The sequence below is a fragment of the Mytilus galloprovincialis genome, chromosome 9 (genome assembly GCF_965363235.1).
Source record: "Mytilus galloprovincialis chromosome 9, xbMytGall1.hap1.1, whole genome shotgun sequence".
NCBI classification, from domain to species: Eukaryota; Metazoa; Mollusca; class Bivalvia; order Mytilida; family Mytilidae; genus Mytilus; species Mytilus galloprovincialis.
The window spans coordinates 82,108,196-82,132,297 of NC_134846.1; the positions used below are offsets into that span (position 1 = coordinate 82,108,196).

At 32.0% G+C, this 24,102-nt stretch overlaps 1 protein-coding gene across 1 annotated transcript in view; it reads left to right on the forward strand.

Annotated features, from left to right (window-relative positions):
* The window catches only part of LOC143046857 (uncharacterized), a 240,632-nt gene that overhangs the window by 127,937 nt on the left and 88,593 nt on the right, over positions 1-24,102 (forward strand). The window contains exons 90-111 of the mRNA XM_076219918.1: positions 4,657-4,836; positions 6,558-6,813; positions 7,499-7,662; positions 8,114-8,689; positions 9,101-9,265; positions 9,602-9,851; positions 10,452-10,612; positions 10,960-11,136; positions 12,629-12,881; positions 13,908-14,071; positions 14,508-14,672; positions 15,069-15,324; positions 15,507-15,676; positions 15,880-16,035; positions 16,981-17,184; positions 18,235-18,277; positions 19,140-19,297; positions 19,692-19,868; positions 20,292-20,501; positions 21,265-21,307; positions 21,731-21,897; positions 22,138-22,200. Of these exons, the coding sequence (XP_076076033.1) occupies positions 4,657-4,836; positions 6,558-6,813; positions 7,499-7,662; positions 8,114-8,689; positions 9,101-9,265; positions 9,602-9,851; positions 10,452-10,612; positions 10,960-11,136; positions 12,629-12,881; positions 13,908-14,071; positions 14,508-14,672; positions 15,069-15,324; positions 15,507-15,676; positions 15,880-16,035; positions 16,981-17,184; positions 18,235-18,277; positions 19,140-19,297; positions 19,692-19,868; positions 20,292-20,501; positions 21,265-21,307; positions 21,731-21,897; positions 22,138-22,200 (4,158 nt within the window). The remainder of the gene's footprint in view (positions 1-4,656; positions 4,837-6,557; positions 6,814-7,498; positions 7,663-8,113; positions 8,690-9,100; positions 9,266-9,601; positions 9,852-10,451; positions 10,613-10,959; positions 11,137-12,628; positions 12,882-13,907; positions 14,072-14,507; positions 14,673-15,068; positions 15,325-15,506; positions 15,677-15,879; positions 16,036-16,980; positions 17,185-18,234; positions 18,278-19,139; positions 19,298-19,691; positions 19,869-20,291; positions 20,502-21,264; positions 21,308-21,730; positions 21,898-22,137; positions 22,201-24,102) is intronic.

Genomic DNA, 24,102 nt, shown 5'->3' on the forward strand with positions numbered 1-24,102 from the left:
TGACTTGGCAATCCAACCAAGATGGCTGCCTTGGCTAAAAATAGAACACAGGGGTTAAATGTTTATTTTGACTTATATCTTTGAAACCAAAGCATTTAGAGCAAATCTGACGGGGTAAAATTGTTGATCAGGTCAAGATCTATCTGCCCTGAAATTTTCAGACGAATCAGACAACCTGTTGTTGGGTTGCTGCCCCTGAATTGGTAATTTTAAGGAAATTTTGCAGTTTTTGGTTATTATCTTGAATACTATTATAGATAGAGATAAACTGTAAACAGCAATAATGTTCAGCAAAGTAAGATCTACAAATAAGTCAACATGACCAAAATTGTCAGAGAACCCCTTAAAGGGAAATTCCGCGATTTTTTACTTATCATCTAATTATGTTCATCTTAACATAAAAAACACATTTGCAAAGTTTTAAATTTATATTCCTTCTAATAACGGAGAAAATCAAGTATTTGTAACTTTTTTGGTTGAATTCTCGAGTGGGTCGTGACGTATTAGCCCGATTTATTGAATTCTGGGAAAAAATAAAATCTGTTTAACTCTTATAGCTTATCGACAATATACGTAATTAAAAGCGCACAGCTGACGAATGGTCGAAGTTATGAACCACAATATAAGAATGAACGAAAATGAATATGCATATACCGTTTTGTATTGATTGAATTAAACTCCTATAAAATTATCTCTAGTAAATGTTTTTGAATAAATTTAATTAATTATTGTTGAGATTTTTTTCATAAAATATTTATTGAACATTTTTACTGATATTGAACTGAAAATATTTCAGGTCTATTTACCGTTATTGTTTTGATAATCATTTCAATGCAACTAATGTGTGAGCAGAGTGTGTATATTATTTTGTAAAGGTCACTGTATATTTCTTGGCTTGAGGTCAATTCGTTTACCTTGTAGCTATTTAGCCGCAGGTGTGAGTTCAAGCGTACACAGGTATAAATGTTGTTATTTGGAAAGGATAAACAGAAAGGATTAGAAAGAGTATGCTGTCACGATGTTAATACACTAAGATTTAATACATGATGAGAATAAAGATACAATAATTAAATTGTGTAAATTAATTGAAAATAAAAAATTCAGATTCGTAATTCCGAAAGTGTATAAAAATAAAAGGAAACAATTTTTGATTACTTTCTTAGCGGCAATTGGCGTAAAGATTCAAATATGAAGCAAAAAATAGTAGTTTTAATCTTTTATAAAAACTAAATGCAATATTACCCAATTTGATGGTCAACGGAAAAAAAGTCACAGGAAAAAAAGTCACAGGAAAAAAAGTCACAAAACCTCTAGGAAAAAAAGTCACAGGAAAAAAAGTCACAATTAATAAAATTATTTGAAAGAAGTATATAAAATGTTTTTTAAGAAGTATGTTGGAATGCACATGACAAAAGTGATTTTGTATATCAGCTGTATGAAATAAATAATTAAAAAAATTGCAGTTTTGTTAAATAAAAATAATACTTCTTGTAAAAGTGTATCAGATCAATTATTTTTAAATAAAAGCTTTTAAAATTTATATAGGTAAAGCGCACATCGATATTAACAGATTTCGTTTTATTTATGGGTTAATAAAATAAAAAAATATATTCTTTTCATCATTTTAAAAAAAAAAAAATACACTAAAAAAAATGATAATAGTAAAAGTGTAATAATTTATGTTCTCTTTTTCAAAACAAACTCTTGAATTGAATATGAAGGCTTCCAAGAATGAACAAGTGACATGTCTAACTCTGAACAGTTAGAAAACAGACTATCGACATCGACCGCTTGTTCTTAATATTTGAAACTGTATGCATATATATACGTATACGTTTATGATATATATAGTGATGAGTTCTTGCGTCTGACAAAAACTAAATTCCTTCATGGTTATATCTTGCCATACGTTTATATTGGTTTGTAAGGTGATTACTCCCAATCGTTATTTGAAAATCCTGTTTGTGAGATGTAGATTCATTTCAATACAGAAATTTCGTCTATATATTTCACAAGTGTATAACACGGAGAAGCTCTGAAGGTCCATTACTCCCATTTTGTTTGGGTGTGAACCATCGATGTTTACAGCAATATCACAGAATAAGATGATGATGGTAGAAAGAACTATGGGCGTCATGTGGCAAATATTACATGCATATCGGACAATGAGTTGTCAATCTGTATGAAAAGATTTCCAATACAACCATATTATTGAGAAGGAATGTTTACATGCTATACTCTCGTACTAGTATTACAGGGTTCTTGTGGCGTTCACCTGAGACACACATCTTTTTAACGATGTTTAAAAAAAAGACAGAACCAATTTAATGTCATATTTCCCTATTTTTTAAATATAACTAAAAGTCTTTTATCTGACAAGAGTACCCCTATTTAGCGAACAAGTAATTTATTCTTTTTTCTGTTATTGAATACCAAGAAAGAAAATAAATTCCGAAATTAATTTGAAACTTTGATACTCAAAAGTTTCCCAGCAAAATATTCACATTCCCTGGGGATAATTAGTGTTCGTCCAGTGGCATATATAACAATTGTGATGACGAATTACTTCCTTTGTTTGAGAACAATCTTATTGAAATATAAATCTGTGATTTTACTAGGTCCACAGCTTCAATGAACCAAAGCAAAAGTTAAACATTGACCTGTATTTAAATCAAATTGGTTCTCTTCTTCTTCTGGTATACAATAGTCGATCGACATTCGATGATTACATACTGTTGGCATACGTGGACTAGTCTATTTACAACACTTTTACCCCTATTTATTCAAAATATATGTTTTTTTCTTATGTTCAATGTATACATGTATATATTTTAAATTGCACTATAGTTCCGTAACTTTCTATCCAGTCGTATAAACGAAATGTCGGCAAGTGCGTACATTTTTTTAAATCAATATTTCTGGTCTGTTCCAATCTGTCCTTCACTATTGACAATGACTATATATTACATTTTCCCAAATTCACCCTTGGAAAAAATATTTAAATAGATTTTAATTTCATCAAATCTTATTTTTTGGGTATTATTTATATGTTTATGAATTATATTCTTTACACCAGAAATGTTATTTATAAACAAGCGTATGAGTTTAGTAATGACAAGTAAGACAGAGTTGTATATTATTCATCTGATAGTTCAAAATGGAAAGTTATAAGTTATAAGTTATAAGCCGTGTACACTGATCAATACCTGCAGAAGTGAAACGATGCATGAACTTGCAAGCCCGACAGGAAATCGCTTGAATACCTGGACGTGTCACCTCACACCCCTCACAATACCTTTGGAAGTAATACCTTTAGCCATGCTGGTGATCAGATGAGGGAAGATCAAAATATATTTGTTATTACTTTAAAGAATTATGAACAAATTAGATTTTCGAAAACAATTTTCACGGAACACTTATTTATGATTTCAACTTTGACTTTTCACCTAATTCCAATATCAACAGTTTAAAAACAACAGACCATAGTGATTTAAAAAAAGTAAGAATATTTTTCGTATCAAGTTAGTTAGTCGGATAAAACAACCGTACGATTGACAAGATATCGACACGCAATTACGACTACATCGGTTACTGTAGTTTTGTTTCTTTGTGGTTTATAGACATATCGTTTTTATTAATCGGGAAAGAAGACAAAATGGCGGATCGTAGAGAATTGATACTCTAAATTCAAAATCGATGGTGATCGCTTATCTAGCGGAATAAAACTTTAATATCTATGAATTTGAGCATTTTTATACAGAATGAACATAATATCAATTTTTGATTTTTTTGCGAAGTTTCCCTTTAATGAGTTATTGCCCTTTACAGTCTATATTAAACCACTTTTCGTCATTTTTTGTAACTTGTGCAAAAATCTTCTTCTCTGAAACTACTGGACCAAATTTGGCCACAATCATCAAAAATGTGTCCAATGACTCTGCCTACCAACAAAATGGACGACATGGCTAAAATTAGAACATAGTGGTAAAATGCAGCTTTTGCTTTATATCTTTGAAACTAAGACATTTAGGGCAAATCTTTCAGGATTTAAACGTCCATCAGAATAAGATCTATCCCCTGACAAATTTTCAGATGAATCAGACAACTCGTTGTTGGGTTGCTGCCCTAAAATTGGTAATTTTAAGGAAATTTTGCAGTTTTTGGTTATTATCTTGAATACTATTATAGATAGAGATAAACTGTAAACAGCAAAGTAAGATCTACAAATAAGTCAACATGACCAAAATTGTCAGAGGACCCCTTAAGGAGTAATTGCCCTTTATAGTCAATATTGAACAACTTTTTGTCTTTTTTGTAACTTGTACAAAAATCTTCTTTTCTAAAACTATGGGCCAAATTTAACGAAACTTGGCCACAATCATTACTAGGGTATCTATTTAAAAAAGTGTCTAATGACCCCGCCTACCCACCAGGATAGCCGACATCAATAAATACAGTAACAGGTGAGCTACACAGGCTCTTAAGAGCCTCTAGTTTTATCTTTCAAGCACCTTTTTGTTTTCAGAAACTTTAAATTACAAGTTGCATTCTTGCTATATATTGACATCAAGAATAGTTAATACTTAAAATGTTTTAAACCCATTTATATGTAAGTATTTCCTTTTGTAACTCTTCTTGTTTTTTTCCTCACTTCAGACTGGTCCTTGTCAAACTGGTACAAACAGACTAGTCTCAAGCCTAATGTTACCTTAACAACAGATGGAATATCTCAACTGATGTTTGACCTTGGTCTGTCAAAGTTCCTGTATGACAATAAATGTGATTATACAGACCCAGAATCGGTGTTTGTTAATGCTTATGAAGGATGGACGTCTGGTAAGTTATATCTTTTTGTTGAGTTTGCTATGAACTGCAAAAAGATAAATATCTTGTTAGGACTTTTTCATCAGAAATAACTTTACCAATTACTACCTTACCAGTTTCATGGACTATATCTATCTATTTCAGATTACCTTGACAGTCTGAGATGGAGTTTTAGACCCATTGATGGACTTCGGCTGTTGTCTGCACTTTGGTTGTGTTGTTGTCTCTTTGACACATTCCCCATTTCCATCCTCAATTTTATTCCATTCTCAATTTTATTACCTACCTACCTGATTACCTCATCTGTTACCTGGATTCTACCTGTTTATTTTTAGATTGCTCTGACAGTAAGATAAAGTTACCTGACTTACCTGAATACCTTATCTGTTACCTGGATTTTACCTGTTTATTTTCAGATTGTCCTGACAGTTAGATAAAGTTACCTGACTTACTTGACTACCGTACCTGATACCTGGATTCTACCTGTTTATTTTCAGATTGTCCTGACAGTAAGATAAAGTTACCTGACTTACCTGACTTCTTTATCTGTTACCTGGATTCTACCTGTTTATTGTCAGATTGTCCTGACAGTTAGATAAAGTTATCTGACTTACCTGACTACCTTACCTGTTACCTGGATTCTACCTGTTTATTTTCAGTTTTTCCTGACAGTAAGATAGAGTTACCTGACTTACCTGTCTACCTTACCTGTTACCTGGATTCTACCTGTTTATTTTCAGATTGTCCTGACAGTATGATAAAGTTACCGACTTACCTGGCTACCTTATCTGTTACCTGGATTCTACCTGTTTATTTTCAGATTGTCCTCACAGTAAGATAAAGTTACCTGACTTACCTGACTACCTTACCTGTTACCTGGATTCTACCTGTTTATTTTCAGATTATCCTGACAGTAAGATATAGTTACCGGACTTACCTGTCTACCTTACCTGACACCTGGATTCTACCTGTTTATTTCCAGATTGTCCTGGCAGTAATATAAAGTTACCTGACTACCTTACCTGATACCTGGATTCTCCCTGTTGATTTTTAGATTGTACTGGCAGTAAGATATAGTTACCTGACTTACCTGACTACCTAACCTGTTACCTGGATTCTACTTGTTTATTTTCAGATTTTCCTTTCATTAAGATAGAGAAACCAGACTATCTTACCTGTTACCAGGATTCTACCTGTTTATTTTAAGATTGTCTTGACAGTAAGATACAGTTACCTGACTACCTTACCCAATACCTGGATTCTACCTGTTTATTTTCAGACTGTCCTGACAGTAAGATAAAGTTACCTGACTTACCTGACTACCTTACCTAATTCCTCGATTTTACCTGTTTAATTTCAGACTGTCCTGACAGTAAGATTAAGTTACCTGACTTACCTGATTACCTCACTTGTTACCAGGGGTCGAATTTAAGCTTTTTAGTGTACTGGCCAGCCGGAACCAGTGGACTTTAGATCTACTGGTCGGGCTCAAAATTTACTGGTCCTGCAAAAATGACATTCATTTGATAACCACTGGACCACCAGCTGACAAAATCTACTGGTCCGACACAAATTCTACTGGTCTCGGACCACCAGATCAGCGCCATTTTCGACCCCTGCCTGTTACCTGGATTTTACCTGTTTATTTTCAGATTTTCCTGACATTAAGACAGAGTTACTTGACTTACCTGATTACCTTACCTGTTACTTGCATTCTACCTGTTTATTTTCAGATTGTCCTGACAGTAAGATTAAGTTACTTGACTTACCTGATTACCTTACCTGTCACCTAGATTCTACCTGTATGGGTATACAGTGCTGTTGGGATGTAGACTTTATCAGTAGATCATTCCACAGTTATCTGACAGTAGATACCTGTAATTACATCCTAAAGTTTGGAGTGGAGAAGTTACAGTTTGAAGTAACTTTAGATGATTATGAGTGGGGTGAATGGAAACAGTTTGATCTATTTGGAGTTGTTAGTGTCAGGTAAGATACTTATGATTGAAAAGAAGTAGTTTGATTATCTCTGTCATTTGATGCTTAAAATGTACCATTAAAGTGTAAAACTGAATAAGGTGTCGAATTATAGTCTGTAAAAAATATGTGCCGCAATGTTTTTCATAAAATTAGGAAACCAATTATTTTTCAAAGACTTTGATAAATTATATATGTATTTGCATTTTATCTCACCTGGCCCAAAGGACAACTGGTTGTTGGGTTTCTGCCCCCCAATTGGTAATTTTTAAAGAAATTTTGCCATTTTTTGTTATTATCTTGAATACTATTATAGATAGAGATAAACTGTAAACAGCATTAATGTTCAGCAAAGTAAGATCTACAAATAAGTCAACATAACCAAAATGGTCAGTTGACCCCTTAAAGAGTTATTTCCCTTTATAGTCATTTTTTGTAAATTTTTACAAAATAATTTCCTCTGTAACAAAAGGGCCAAGTTTATTATAGATAGAGAAAATTTTAAGTAGCAAGAATGTTCAGTAAAGTAAGATCTACAAACACATCACCATCACCAAAACACAATTTTGTCATGAATCCATCTGTGTAATTTGTTTAATATGCACATAGACCAAGGTGAACGACACAGGCTCTTAAGAGCCTCTAGTTATATTTGTTAAATTAATCTTTAATTTCTTTATTTTTCATCAAACTCCAGATATATGATTGATAATTTACCAGCACAACACATGTACTTATTCTCTATGACACTAAGTCTTTGTTGGGAGTCAGATAGACAAGACTGTGATCACCATGTTATATTTAATAATGTACTGCTGCCCAAACCTAACTGTAACTGGAACAAACCTTATAATATCCCAGGTAAGATACAAAGTTATTATAGCTGAGGGGCCATTAAGGTTTACGCTTGTCCATTCATATATTGATACCGAAATTGGTTTCCATTATCTAACACTAGTTTGACTCGACCAAATGTTATGAAAATTGTACACAGTGCACCTTATCACAAAACCCAAATCAAGTTTGAATTTGGGTGGCATCACTTTTACCACCCTGGATTAATGCCCCTTCATAAATTGAAAAATAAACTTTAAGTTTGCTTCAACCAAATGTTATGAAACTTGTACACAATGCTAATTACCACAAAACACTGATCAAGGATTATTTTAGGTTTCACCACTTTTAAAGTTCTCTCTTTATAGTGTTATATTTAGGCTGGGGCATCATCTGTGTACCATTGATACAGTCTCCAATTATTTTTATCTTATAAAATTTTTAATCTTGATAAACTTTTAAATAATTTATTTAACAGGTTGTAAGACCATTTTACCAGCTGACATAGTGTTTGTGGTTGATGAATCTGGAAGTGTGGGAGAAGATAATTTCAGAGATACAATGGCTGCCATTGCAGATACCATAGATACATTGGTCGTGCGTGAAGACTTGATCCGTGTCGGCATGACCTTATTTGAAGGGACTGGAACATCAAGGACATTATTTGATCTGAACAGTAGTTATAATAAATCTGAAATAAGGTCATGGCTTTTATCAGCTGACTATCAGAAGGGAGCTACCACGGATATTGCAGATGCATTCCAATTTGCTTGTGAAGAAAGTTTTCAAATAGTAAAAGGGGAAAGAAGGGATGCTGAAAATTATCTTGTTCTTCTTACGGATGGTAAATCAGACAGAAACAAAGCTATAGATAAGGCAGCTTTGTGTAGCAGTAAGAATGTCAGAATTATAACTGTAGGGATAGGATCTGGCATTGATGTAGATCTTCTCAATACAACAGCTTATCAACCAAACTACTTCATCAATACAGAATACAGTGAACTGAATACAACTTTACCTGAACTGGTTACTAAATCTGTGGACTGTAGTAAGGGTAAGAACTGGTTATTAATTTTTTTTGTCTTAACTGTTTACTAAATCTGAGCACTGTAGTAAGGGTTAGCAGTCAGGATTATACTTCGTCAAAATTATCTCTCCTTTATGCCGGCTACTTTTTATAAATGTAAAAATGGAAGCCATTGTAGTGATGACTAGCTGTCTATTTAGCTCTTGAAACCAATAAATTTATCCACATGGATCAAACGGTCCTTAAACGCCTCTTGTTTTTTTAAAAGACAAAAGTATTTACTAGCTATTGAGCATCATTTGAAGTACTGTTATGCATTTGGTCAACTTGAAACGATTGTCTTTCAGTTTTCAGAGGGAATTTTTTAAAGTTTAAAAATATTAGACATATAACAAAAACTCAAGTAACCTTATAAATTCCCTTTGTTTGTATTGATAGATTTCTCCTTGGCTGAGTTTTTATCTGATAGTGGATTATCTACCCTTGGTAGTATTGCAGTGTCAAAGTTAATGGATTATCTAGGTGTATCTGAATACCTACTTCCAGAACAGTGTGACGTGACACAGCTACTATACAACTCGTCTGTAAATGGATGGACTGATGGTTTGTATAAGAAAAAAAAATTGTCTATCCAGACTAAACATAAAACTTTTGAATTAGAGTAGATTAGCTATTAAATTTTGAACAAACATGTACACGTAACATTAATATTGGATGATGAAACATTCAGAATGCTAGCATCATTCAGAATCTCTTAAAAACAGATATATCTTTAGAACAGTTTCATACTTTTTTGGCAGAATTTGTTTCAATTTATCAGTAAGATATATAGAACTATGTGATTGGCATAAGTTTTATTATAATATTATAATTATATATAAATATTATAATATTTTTATAATGTAAATAAAAAAATATTTTGAAACATTTTTTTTCCAGATTGTTTTGTTCCAGACAAGACTGACCTGTCATCCTATGGTGTATGTTACATATCACATACTTGTACCAGTATAGATTGCTGTGTAAATCTGCCTGGATTACACAGGACTATTCATGCTTCTATTGACATAGACACTTGTAATTATAAACTGACTGTGGATATTGAGAAAGTCCATCTGGAATATTCACTGGTTAATTACATATGGGGACACACAGAAACATATTCTTTGTTTGGACTCTTCAATGTTGTGTAAGTTACATGTAAAGTGAGGGCAAGTTATGAGTTGAAGTAGGTATTTAATGGCTGGAGGATTTTGGGGTAAAGTAAGTCACATTTAATCTTGTGAGCAAGTAATAATTAAAGTTAGATGGTAAGTTTCTTGAGGAGTAGAAGGGTAAATAATGAATAAAACATAAACATTACAAAGTAAAACTGGTTGAAAAACTAAATGAATATTAGTAAATATGTAGGAGACTGGAATATTAATGCCCATATTGACCAAACAGGAAACAAAGCAATGTTACAGTGGCGGATCCAGAACTTTATCTAAGGGGGGCCCGCTGACTCACCTAAAGGGGGGGGGGGGGGGGGGGGCCTCTCAAGTCATGCTTCAATGATTCCCTATATAATCAACCAAATTTTTCCCACAAAAGGGGGGCCGGGCCCCCAGGCCCCTCTCCTAGATCCGCCTATGTGTTATAGGGAAACTTCCTAGAAACTGTAACATTGATCATTTTGGTCCCATAGTATCTCATATTTAAGATATGCTTTCTATTGTAAAGTTTTACTACTAAAAGCATAAAGATGTTTGCTTATTGTTGAAAGACGATGGAATTGATATGCTTTCAGATTCACAGTGGAAAATCTTATTGATGATAAGTTGCTGGTAACCATGGATATATCTGTATGTTTGGAAAGAGCAGGTCCATGTGAAGTAATTCTGAATGTATTCAAAGATACCAGGTTACCTAAACCAGTCTGTAACTGGAAAAATGACTTTGTTATACCAGGTATGATGTTCCTTCTATAGCTATAAATAAAACAAATTTAATCATAACAAAAAATATAAAGTATAGAAAAAGTGATATTGCTGTTCCTTGATATTTGGGTTTCTGCAACAAACATGACCATTGCTGTTCTTATATTTTTTTATGAGAGACACTAATGTCTTAATTTTTGAATTATATAGCACTCAAGTTATAATAATAATATTTGTTTCTGATTTTAAATGTCTGAACTTGGAAGAAAATATTTCTTTTAAAAAAAGGAAGAGGGTGTTAAATCTGATGGTACCTGATTTAGATATTTTATTTATAAGCGAATTATTCATTTAATATTAACATTTTACTATTTTCAGAATTCTCACTAGAAAAGTTCCTATCCAGTAAAGGATTAAGTTCTACATTAAGTGAGATACCATCAGAAGTATTATTACAGCTGTCAAACAAACTTGGAATAGCTCCATTCTACTTGGAAAACCAGTGTAACAGAGCAGACACTCCATATATACCTAACCAAGATGGATGGAATAATGGTAAATATAATAAATAGGCTACAGTTAATGATCTTTTATTGCAGTGTTGTTCAATGAATATAGTTTCAACCAGTAATATAGAGATAAGAGATGTGGTGGGATGCAAATGAGACAAATTTAAACAAGAGGAGAAGAGGATAAACAGCTACAGATTACTGTATGTATGGCCTTCCCATATACCTGCCAACTTTTCAAAATCTCCATGAGTGATTTTTAGCACAAGAGGACTTAATTCATCATGTATTGTTTTGAATGATTTTAATGTATTTAAATGTAGTTTTTACTCCTCTGAATACCTGTTTTAAGTTTTTGGTCTAAATAATTGAGTACTCTAAGGGTCAGGTCAACACCTCTCATTTGGGATAGGCCCCATGAATCAGAAAAGTTTACAGGTCTGTCTTCCATAATGAGTAAAGCATACAAAGTAAATATAGATTTAAGTTTACAATAATTATTATAAGTTTGCAAAGGGAATAGCTTTGAATTTATTAAGTGGAGGAATAAGATATGAATACACCTTATCTCTATTTGTTGGCCATTACTGAACATTACACAGGTTCCTGTAAAATTTTGACATCATAATACAAAATATCTGACGCCACAATGGAAAAGTAATTGTTGTATGACGTCAATAGTTCAAGTGGGACCTGACCAAGAATAGCAATAAGGTGTATTGTTCAGGCACCTAACAAACAAGCACAGACAAACATATATGCTTATAAAAGCTACGATCATTTAGATATGATATGATGAGCAGTTAGAAAACAATTTTGGCATGATTTTGATTGAATCATTATAATCATAGAACATAGATGAATTCTGATCAAAGGAGTAGGTCCGGTAAGGCCCCTTTTTGGCCCAAAAATATAACAGTTTTACAAAATTGTTAAAATGTAAACTTTTAGTTATTTATTGGACAGTTGAATGCTTCTGCTACATAAATATGGGCTGTTTTTTACAATACAATGCACATATATCGGGTTGTAGCACCATTAAGTCATGCTAAATTACTGAAATCTTCAAAATTCTATCATTTTAGTTAAATTTTAGACGGTTTCCGTGTAAAACGAAAGTGGCCGCATTCGTGTTCATCCTTAATATTGCAATGTAAGTTGTATTTTATGATAATACATAACATATATAAAGGTTGTGGATGAACACGGATGCGGCCACTTTCATTTTTGACAAAAACAATCTGAAAAGTGACGTTTTTTTGCATATTTGAGAGATTTTTCATATTTGAGCTTCAATTGGATCGTTTTTAATGACTTAATCAGTTAAAATCTTTCACATAAACTAATTGAATCAAGTGAAATAGACACTTAAGTGTTTAAAAAGTGGTCAAAATCTTTCTTCAGATGAAACTGAAATTTGAGACCTACTCCTTTGTGACTTTTTTATACAACATAGTTCTCATAAGATTTTTTTATTGAATTTTATATTCTCTATTATAAATTTTGTCATCAATATCAAACTTTTTGACTCTATACAGATTGTTTAGAGAAAGTAAATCTCCCAGCTTCACCTAATGGTACCACATGTCACTTGTCAGATGACTGCACTGGAATTACCTGTTGTACAGATGTAGATCTCCTCAGTAGATCTATCAGTACCAGTCTAAAACTGGATCCCTGTGAATATACATTACAAGTACAGATAGAAAAACTTGTTGTCAACATTAGTTTAGTTGATTATCAGTTTGGTAAAAAAGAAGGCGTATATTTATTTGGAGTCATACGTCTTAAGTAAGTATCACAGTTAGAGAAAGGAGTATATTTATTTGGAGTTATATGCCTTGGGTAAGTACCACAGGTAGAGAAAGGAGTATATTTATTTGGAGTCATACGTCTTAAGTAAGTATCACAGTTAGAGAAAGAAGTATATTTATTTTGAGTTATATGCCTTAAGTAAGTATCACAGTTAGAGAAGGGAGTATATTTATTTGGAGTTATACGTCTTGAGTATCACAGTTAGAGAAGGGAGTATATTTATTTGGAGTTATACGTCTTGAGTAAGTATCACAGGTAGAGAAAGGAGTATATTTATTTGGAGTTATACGTCTTGAGTAAGTATCACAGAGAAAGGTGTATATTTATTTGGAGTTGTATGCCTTGAGTAAGTATCACAGATAGAGAAACTTGTTGTCAATATTAGTTTAGTTGATTATCAGTTTGGTAAACAAGATGGTGTATATTTATTTGGAGTTGTACGACTTGAGTAAGTATCATTACATGGATAGTTTAGTTGATTATCAGTTTGGTAAACAAGATGGTGTATATCTATTTTGGAGTTATACATATTGAGTAAGTAAAAAGTAAATAAAAATTAGAATGTACAAGAATTAACATTTTGAATGTTTTAATTTATTTGCCCCTCCCCCAAACCCCTCTTGTATGTCTTCAAAAATTTTGAAGTTATTAAACATTAAGTGTTGTTTTTATTGTTCATAAATTAATGTTAGATTTTTATTGAGATAAATTCTATGTTTATGGATTATTGTTTAATTCTGCCATTATATCTAAGGTGCTAATTTTATATGATGTCTTGGAGAAAAATGTCAAAAAACAATATCAGCTCTTTTCTATAATGAACTTTATATTTAAAAGTCAACTGTAAGCAAATAAGAATATTAAAGCTTTACATTTGATTATTTTTAGGACTTGTATAATTAACTTTGAGTCTTATTTTGTAAAATGTGTTTCAAATATACATTTCATTCCATTAATGTATATAACTCTGACTGCACATTTAGAATTTTCTCCCTTTTATAGCTACGACATAGAAGACCTGAAATACAAGAGGCAGTATGTTGTCAATCTACAGCTCAGTGTTTGTTTTGAAACTACAGGACCCTGTACAATCAGTATCCCTGTACTAACTAATGCCATTCTACCTAAATCTGTCTGTGACTGGAAAAATAACTTTATAGATCCAGGTACATGCACATGTATATATGTTTGTAAATGTTTGTTTTAAATGCAACAGGAATGTGTACAATCAGTATCCCCATACTAACTAATATCATTCTATCTAAGTCTACTGGTGACTTGAAAAGATCCAGGCACATGTTGTCTGTTTTGAAGCAATAGTACCATGTACAATTAACTTCCCAAAACTATATTATGCCATTATACCTAATTCTGTGACTGGAAAAGTAACTTTTTAAATTCAGGTCCATACTTAAATTATTTTATTATGTTATGAAGATACATGACTTCTACAACCTTCATTCATTAGATTTAATATTGTCAATGATTATGTGTATACATGTATATGTTATGACATAATCTCTATATAAGAGGAAATAAAGTCAATAATAATAATAATATATAAGCTTTACCATTGTATACAACATCTGTACATTTTTGTAGAATTTTCATTCAATAAGTTCATGAAAGAAGAGATAGGTTTGAGTTTTGGAGATAGTTTAACAGATTACCAGAGGAAACAATTAATGGAGAGTTTAGGAATATCTGACTTCATGATGGACATCCCCTGCAGTCTAACACCATATCCAAGTAATGGATGGACTAATGGTAAGGTGCCACATATAAGACTATTCTGAGTTCTATTCAGATTCCATGTCTGTAATGTTAACAAGGTTCTCAGATATTGTATGGCCAACTTTTTAACTTTGTTAAGAAATGTATTTTAATGAGTGACACTTTTGTAAGGAGAAATGTATTTTAATGAGTCTGACACTTTTGTAAGGAGAAATGTATTTTAATGAGTCTGACACTTTTGTAAGGAAAGTTGATCATATTCCATGCTTATTAACTTTAACATTTATAGATCTAATTCAAATCTATGATACTGTATGACCTGCAGCCCATCTAATTGATATGAATTGGTATGTTTTTGTGTGATATTGTTGTAATGTTAACAAAAAGTCCCTGGTTCATATTTCCTTATATCTAATTAATTTTCTTCAGATTGTGATACCTTGACCTCTGACCTTCCACTGTTACCAGGGACAACAGTATGTCATATCCAGGAGACCTGTACCTCAGTGTCCTGTTGTTTTAGTGTGGACAAGATAGGACAATCATTCCAGGCCTCTGTTGATATTGATCCATGTAGATCACTGCTAACAGTATCAATAGAAAAATTCACCCTACAGAAAAATCTGTTTGATTTCCAGTGGGGAACGCCAGTGGGAATGTGGCTGTTTGGTCTTCTTAGATTGGAGTAAGTTTGTTTTTTTCTTAATTTAAATTATTTCAGATGCTGATCTCCCTAAGATCAAATTAAGGTTGTAGTTTAGTTGTACTAAAAGTGCTTTTTATCCTGAACACACTATTATTTTAAAAATATAAGTTTATTTTAAATATTACAATGAACTTTTAATTGAGATGACTTCTATCTTCCAGACTAACAGTGAACGACTTGGAATCAGAAGGAGACTATCTAGTAGACATGACATTAAAAGCCTGTCTTGATGCAGATGTGTCCATACCTTGTTACCAAACCATTGTAGTGTTTAAGGATTATAAGCTACCTAAATCTGTGTGTGATTGGAATGTCATTTACCCAGTAAAAGGTACTAATATTGTTACATGAGTAAAATATTTTTTTTACTGAAGAAAGATAATTGTTTTATGATAATAATAAAAAGTAAGAAAAAAATATATCAGAGAAACCAAATTAAATTGCTTTTCTTGGCATATATTGAAAGATCTTCAATTAAAATAATGCTGATCTCTAACCTCATTCTTGCTGTATCATAGTATATCTATATTTCAGACTTTAGTTTGGACTCCTGGATAAGTGAGAATGGTCTGTCACAGAATGTTGATCTGTTACCACAGTGGGCAGTTCTACAGCTGATGCAGCTGTGGGGTATATCCAGATTTGTTGAAGACAATACCTGCTCTGGTGATCTTCTAGATACAAGTTCAGGTATGCATGCATGAAAAGTACTAGTTTCAAATACTAAATTCAGAAATTATTGCATGCATTTATTATTGCAATTTTGTCATTTTAAACTTAAATGCGATTTTAATTTTTACGATTTTGAGAAAAATCCTGCTTAATTCAGATAAAATATTAATTATTGTGTTTACAACTCTGTCACATTTTTAGCAACAATAAAAACCTCGCAATAATTTCTGAATTTACAGTATACAGAGAAAACTACATTTGTTTGTTTAATAAAATAAAAATAAAGGAAATTGTTATTTTTTCAAACAATTATTTTTAGAATACAAGTTATGATATTCAGAATGTGCCACTAGACATTAAATAAGGAACAATCAATCATATACTCTGAATAGTCAAAGCTACTTGCACAGTGATGAAAATTGGCTACAGTTAGCGTACAAAGGTATATTCTGATTTAAAAAGTGGGCTAGAACAATTTCTGTTTCTGTTCAGATATCAAATATATTTGTGAAATTATTATATCCAAATCATAATTGCATGGCCACATGATAAAAAAATATACCTAAATGTTTTATCCAAATTAAATTGGTGACTAATACAAACATTTGAATTTTTTGAAACATCAGTTTTTTTGGTAAAAATATGTGAATATATATTAAAAAAAAAAATTGGCTTGTGAAACCTATGTCTTGATTTATTCTTTCAAAAGTTTTAACATATTTTAATATCATTTAGCTATGCTTAGGATACGTTAAAGGATATTTTCTGTTGGATGCTATTGAATTATAACTATTTAAAAACTAATAGATTGATTAAAGATTGTTGATAAAAAAATTTATCAGCCTGAGACCTGCTAGACAAGCTTAGGGCTGTTTGGTATTATCAGCCAGTGATTTTACTGAATACTGTATAGAGCTTGCTTTAGTGATAAAACAAGTGAATGTAGCTGATTATATTTTACAGATTGTAATTTCTCAGCACCAGATCTACCTGTCTGGTTGTCTTGTTCAATGCCATCATCTTGTAATGGTATTGAATGCTGTGTTGATCTACCTAGCCTAAACAAATCTGTAGCAGTAACTCTTAAAATAGAAAACTGTAGAAATACATTACAGCTACAGGTTGGACAGCAAACAACAAAGATCAAATTGAACCAGTTTGTATTTGGTAAGTTTCTATTTGTAACAATTATGATTAATTCTTTCTTTTTCTTTTTTTTAGAAGGGAGTTGTCTTGAGTGTTCCTGATGAAGTTAATTGAGTTCATATCTACCATTTATTATGTTTTATCGCACCACGGGTAAAATATCACGTTGTGATTGGTTTAGCGCCGTCACGTGGTGTTATTATGTTATAGTTGGTTCACCCCCTTTTTTGGATGGGAGATAATTGATTAACCTTGCATCCTGAAGATGAATTAGGAGGGTCTTAAGGGGTTACCTTCATGAAGAATAGCTGTAAAAAATTCTTGCCAAATGACGCTAACAGTAGCTTTTGGTGTATGACAATAAAATGTATGCTTTGTTTTAGACAATGAAAAAATGGATAGATTTTGATGATTCACTTTAATTTTTTTTTTCAAAAATAACAGTTATGATAATTATTTGATACCTCTGACAAATCATGATAAGGGTTTTGAGGAATCACAGTAAAATATTAACCAATTTGACGCTTACAGTAGCTGAAAATGTTGGTTTGACACTTGACGGTAATCATTGGGCAATACATACAGAATAATGGCATTTTTGTTTTTGATACTGACTTTATCAGCAAGAATTTCAAGCGAGCCCGTTTGGGCAAGCTGATATTCAAACTGATGAAGTCAGTATCAAAAAATAAAATGCCATTATTCTGTTTATCGGTAATTTGAAATTAATTGTATATATTTGTTGTTGAGAATATGAAGTAAAATGGAATAGTTCGTAAAACTACTTTTACGCGTACAAAACGTTGGGATAGTTGTTCGGTTTTATGAATGAAGTTGCGTGCATTTCATTGATAAATTGATGCGGATGGACTTGAACAAGCGACGTTGCTGCACTGGTACATGACGTCATTGCCTAATATTTTCGAGTATCAAGTCCTGTTCATGATCTTAAAAATATTAGGCAGTAAGATCAAAGGTAAAATGTATAAATTGCTGATAATTAATTATAGCAGAGATAATAGGCTTACTCTCAGTACTTTATACTTACAGTAATATTTATATATTTTACAGATAAGGATCACACATTCTCTTTGTTTGGTATTGTTGATATCATGTAAGTATTTGTTGTTTTCTTTCTTATTTCCATGTTATAAAAATTATGAAATTTTATAATAAATGGCAATCCTTCAATCTTAGCTGCTGTTGGATTACAACCTCCATTTACCTTCAATTATATACAGCTAAATTTGACATTTTTCTACTGGAATAGTTAAATTTCCAGATAGATTTACAATTTACAGGTTTAAGGAAAAGAAAGTCCTACTCGATGCGTTGGAATCATGGACTATTTTTATGCCCCATTTATGGGCATTATGTTTTCTAGTCTGTGCGTCCGTCCGTTCATTCGTCTGTACGTTCGTTCGTCTGTCCGTCCAATCGTCCCTCTTCAGGTTAAAGTTTTTGGTCCAGGTAGTTTTTGATGAAATTGAAGTCCAATCAACTTGAAACTTAGTAAACATGTTCCCTTTGATATGATCTTTTTAATTCTAATGCCAAATTAGAGGTTTTATCCCAATTTCACGGTCCAGTGAACATAGAAAATGATAGTGCGGATGGGGCATCCGTGTACTTGGGACACATTCTTGTTTTAGTATTCATTTTACATATTCTGTGGGCAGATAACAATTATATTTTATTACCAAACTGTGCACTTTTGCTAAGCCAATAAAAAAGACGTTTCATATCTTCACAACTTTATATAATCTCTGTAAGCAGATACTTTTTTTCATGACAGTTGATTTGGTTTGAATGTTGGTAAAGAGAGTCCATGGAAAAGCATGAAATAAAATTATCATTTTGCAATGAACGAAAAATAAATGATACAAAAACTAATTGGTTGATATTGAGAAGTGTTCTATGTCTTAAAAACGTTGTAAGATGCCTACATCTAAATGAAAATATCTCATTTTTTCCAGGTATAGAATAGTGGATTTGGATGACCAGTATAAAGTAGATCTGAATATGTCAATATGCTATGCAGATACATATCCATGTGATTATAATATGACACTATGGACAGATACATTGATTAATAAAACCATGTGTGAATTGTCTGCTGGATTCCTTGATTCAGGTTTGTCTTATATATTAGGTTAGATAGTATAATGAGAAACTATCTTGTTTTACCAGACGTTTTTGTTAACATTTATATATTGGTTGCAATTAAATAACCTGTTTTCCCAGTCAATATCAATTTTCACATGGGAGATAAATCATGTAATTTCACATTTCTGAGTTCATAACAACAAGTGGTGTTGTCAACCAACAACAAACCAACACTGATAATATACTTATGCACTCAGGCACTACACATATTCATTAGTGTTGCTCTGTCGCTGAAATTTTTTGTAACATTCAAATTCTTGAATAAGTTATTCTATTGAAGATGTTCGAATATATGTTAACGTGCCTGTTCATAAGAAAATATATTCTTTATTTGATTTAAAGAGAATACTGTTATATTTCAGAGTTTTCAATAGACACTTGGTTACGAAATCGAGGACTGACACTGAACTCCACTATATCTGATGTGGTGGCAAATGATTTATTAATGGTGTTAGGATTACCAGACTATATGGACTTCTCTGACAAATGTAACTTGACCACTTCTCCTTATGTGGATGTTGAGGATGGACAAGTGAATGGTAAATCAATCCATGAAAATCAAAAAAATAAGTGCTTAGTGTCAGCAGTTTTATTTTTATATTGATTTTAATCAAGTCCTATTGAGTTTTTGATATAAGTGATATAAAGAAAACTAATAACCAATGCATGCATATACTTAGATAAAGCCTCTGTGAATGGTTTTTACATTTATTTTGAATCTATATGTGTATCGACAATGTGTATATTTCATTTCATTTATTTGTCAAAGTTTGATTGCTGATTAACTTTCAGGTTTTGTTGTCAAAATTTAATGACTGTGACCTTGATAAGCAACCAACACAAAATTATTGAGCCATGTATAAATATTGAGATGATAGAGTAATGTTTATTTGTATTTATCTTAAATTTTCAATGCACAGATGGCAAAGAGGAGACATTATCCTTAATTTTATTTTTTTCAGAGACTTCCAATAATGTGACACTACCATTGTTACCAGATGAGATATCATGTTTTATATCACCAACTCAGTCTGAAGTATCTTGTTGTTTGAAGGTTGATATTCTAAAGCGATCTCTACAAACTAGTCTTACTCTGGATACCTGTACTTATAAACTGACTGTGTGGATAGAAAATCTACACCATGAAATAAGTTTAATGAACTACCTATGGGGTATGTAGTACACACCTGTAAACATGCCAGTTCTTGGAGGGGAAACTCCATCCTTTACCTTTGAAACTCCATTTATATGCCCCATTTCAGATTTTCATTGTATTACAAAAAAACAATGCCTATTTGCATAGTAAAAACACATCTTTGGTCAACAAGAACAAAACACAACATAGAATTTAATCTTTCTAATCTGTTCAATCTTCTGCTATACAGTTAATATTTAATAATTATACCCCCGCCCCCTTTGAGGACCCCGCTCTGAAAAAGGGGGTATACTGTTTTACCTCTGTCTGTCTGTCAGTCCGTCCGTCCCATGAATATTTTTCAACACATTTTTCTCAGGAACTACAATACAAGGATTTCTGAAATTTAGTTTCAAAGTTTATATAAGTCTGCTATACCGTGTGATGCGTTTTCAGATTCATCACTACACAACTTCCTGTTTACCGAACACTTGTATGATTTTACATATGATAGCCAAGTTGAAAATTTTCGTCACGTTTTTCTCAGGAACTACAATACAAGGATTTCTGAAATTTGGTTTCATAGTTTATATGTCTGCTATACCGTGTGATGCGTTTTCAGATTAATCACTCAACAACTTCCTGTTTACCAAACACTTGCATATTTTTACAATATTAAAATTATCCACTTGCGGCGGGGGTATCATTAGTGAGCAATAGCTCGCAGTTTCACTTGTTTATAATTTATTACAATGACTTTTGAATAAAGATGGATGAACACACACACTTTTTACTTTCAGGTAAAACTGAAAATATTCAAGTTCATGGTGTCTTCCAACTCAGGTCAGTTCATATAGGAATGATTTGATTTTGTATTTTAAGATAAATCAAATTAGTTTCTATAATCCTTTGTATAAATTATAATACCTTTCACTATGAAAGATTGGGGGGGGGGGGGGGGTAGTTTGAACCTTTCTTTCCTCAGTCGTCAGTATATCTGATTGTAACCTAATTTTGGTATATGGTGAAAGATAATGAGAGAAAGATCACTTTTGATTTTGAGATCAACGTATCAATAGTCAAATCAAAGTTACTGAAACGAGACTGATTACAGGTTCCCACCTGTGCTATCTATAACATGTACAATATTTAACATATATCATATTAATCTCAAAAGAAATTGACCTGACAATGAAGGAAATTTTTGTACAAAATGTATATTTTTCTAGCAGTGATTGATATGATAGAATTACACCTATATTACAGGTTTACTGTATACAACATTCCTTCAGAGAGAAAGTTCTTGGTAGATGCCAGTATCAGACTCTGTTTTGAAGCCAAGGACCACACATGTCTGAAAGAATATACCGTTCTAAACAATGCTGATTTTATGTATGCAGACTGTAATGATTCTGTGACAGTTCCATTTGGAGGCAAGTTCTAGTTTAAAGGGAACAACAAATAAAATTAACAGCTGTAGTCACATGCTATATATGTCTTTGTAGAGATTTTTCTGCTAAAAGTCACAAAACCTTCTTGAACCAACTACCATAATCTAGAAAGTTATTAATAGGTTTTCAAATAAGTAAATTTTAGCTGATTTCAATTGTGTACAGTACAAAATAAGATCTCATGAATCAAGTTCTTTTAATTTGTTGTTTTATGTATTTCAGGATTGGCATTTGAGTTTTGGAAACCATCTCAGTGCACTGAATATATTGGAAACTTTTTGAATGGTATGTTATCATACTTGCACCTGTACAACTTAATGTTTTTTTATAAGCTCACCTGGCCCAAAATAATGAGCAATACAAGATCTATAAAAAAACAATATGTCTGAAACAATCAATTAATTACATATAGGAGTATGTGCCCTTAGGTGATTATTTAAAAAAAAGTTCTTGTTTTCAAAATTCCAATAGGGAACATACCTTTTATAATTGTATAAATAAACCAATTGTTCAAGACGTTTCGGCCATTGGCCTTCTTCAGTTGTTTATTATTCCTCTAAACTACATGGCTGCCATTTCTTTTTCAATCATTGAAAAGATGTTATAGATAAATGTCCTTGTAAACGTCATGACGTCATAATACTTTAACGTCATAATAACATGACATCACAATACTTTTGTATGAATGAAAGTTAAATTATATAAGTTTTGATCAATTAAAGTCATTCCTTTTTAACGTTAATTCCAAATTATGGCTGAAACGTCTTGAACAATTGGTTTATTTATACAATTATAAAAAAAAGTTGTCAATTAGCTTGAAAACTTTTATAGGGCTTATGACATTTGCGCCGATTTTGAAAATATCCATTCTTTCATTTGCACCAATTTTATATTTGCTCCTTATTAGATTTACAGGTAAGTTAATACTTGTACATGTACTGTACTATACCATTGGTAAAATCTGGTTATTAATGTTGTTCATTTATGTTAATTTTGATACATATTGTTCTGGAACTTTGTTTTAACATAAGATAAGATAAGATAAAATATTTAAGATAAGATATTTTTATTCCAATTAAAGGGCCCATGAAGAGCAAAGTAATTTATTACAATGATTTTTATAATTGTTACAATAATGTTGACATGTTTTAACATGATTTACATATTGCACACTGAAACGAGCCAAGGACTCAATTCTTTAATCATCGAGGGCCATACATATTGGAAGGTCAGTGTCCTGAAACATAACAACATATCTTACTAATGTTGCATAACCATTTGGCAGATGTCCGAAAGACAGAGGCTAAAGAACTACGGGTACGGTCAAGGAAAAAGTCTGGAGATGTATCTTGTAGGCCTTCTTCCACCTCCCTGTGGTGAGCAGGGGAAAACAGTATATACATGTTATGATTGATAATTCATTAAATTTGTACAAGTGCCTAACGGAAGAGGTCTATAATGATCAATGAAAAATAACATGACTTGGATGGAGAGTTCTCTCATTGGCACTCATACCACATCTTCTTATATCTATTCACCTGTAATTTACCTGTAAAAAAATCGGCGCAAATGCAAAACGCCACTTCTATAAATAGACATAAAATTTAAGCAGCAAGAGTGATCAACAATACAAGATTTAAGAACATATCAATTTGACTTGTGGTAAAACCTTCAATTGATGTTCATTGTTCCTCACTTTCTCCTCAATTTAGCATTGTAGCTGTTGTAAATATAGGAAATCATTTACTCTTTGTCAATTGTTAGTATGATTATAGTTTGAAACCCGTAAAAAAAAAAAACTCTTTTTAAGGCAACAACTTCTATCAACGAGACCAACTTCATTTGATGATTCCATAGACTAGTATGGGAAAAAATCTAGTACGATGCTAAGAATCCAGATGAACATCTACCATACAGATACACCAAGCGAGGAAATTTACAAAACTGAGAAATTTTCTCACCATAAACATTTACTGGAAAAATACCACTTAATATTACCAGACTTTACAAAATATATATATGTACATCTAGTTCCATATCTGAGCCAGTCAGGTTCAATTTCTGTAATGAAATGTTAGATGATTTCTAATGAAAGAGGTTAGATACTTCCACTTTGAGGCTCTTTATCCATTGTGTTACTCCATGCATGGATAATAGGTCATTCTAATTACAGAGGTTGCCAGACTT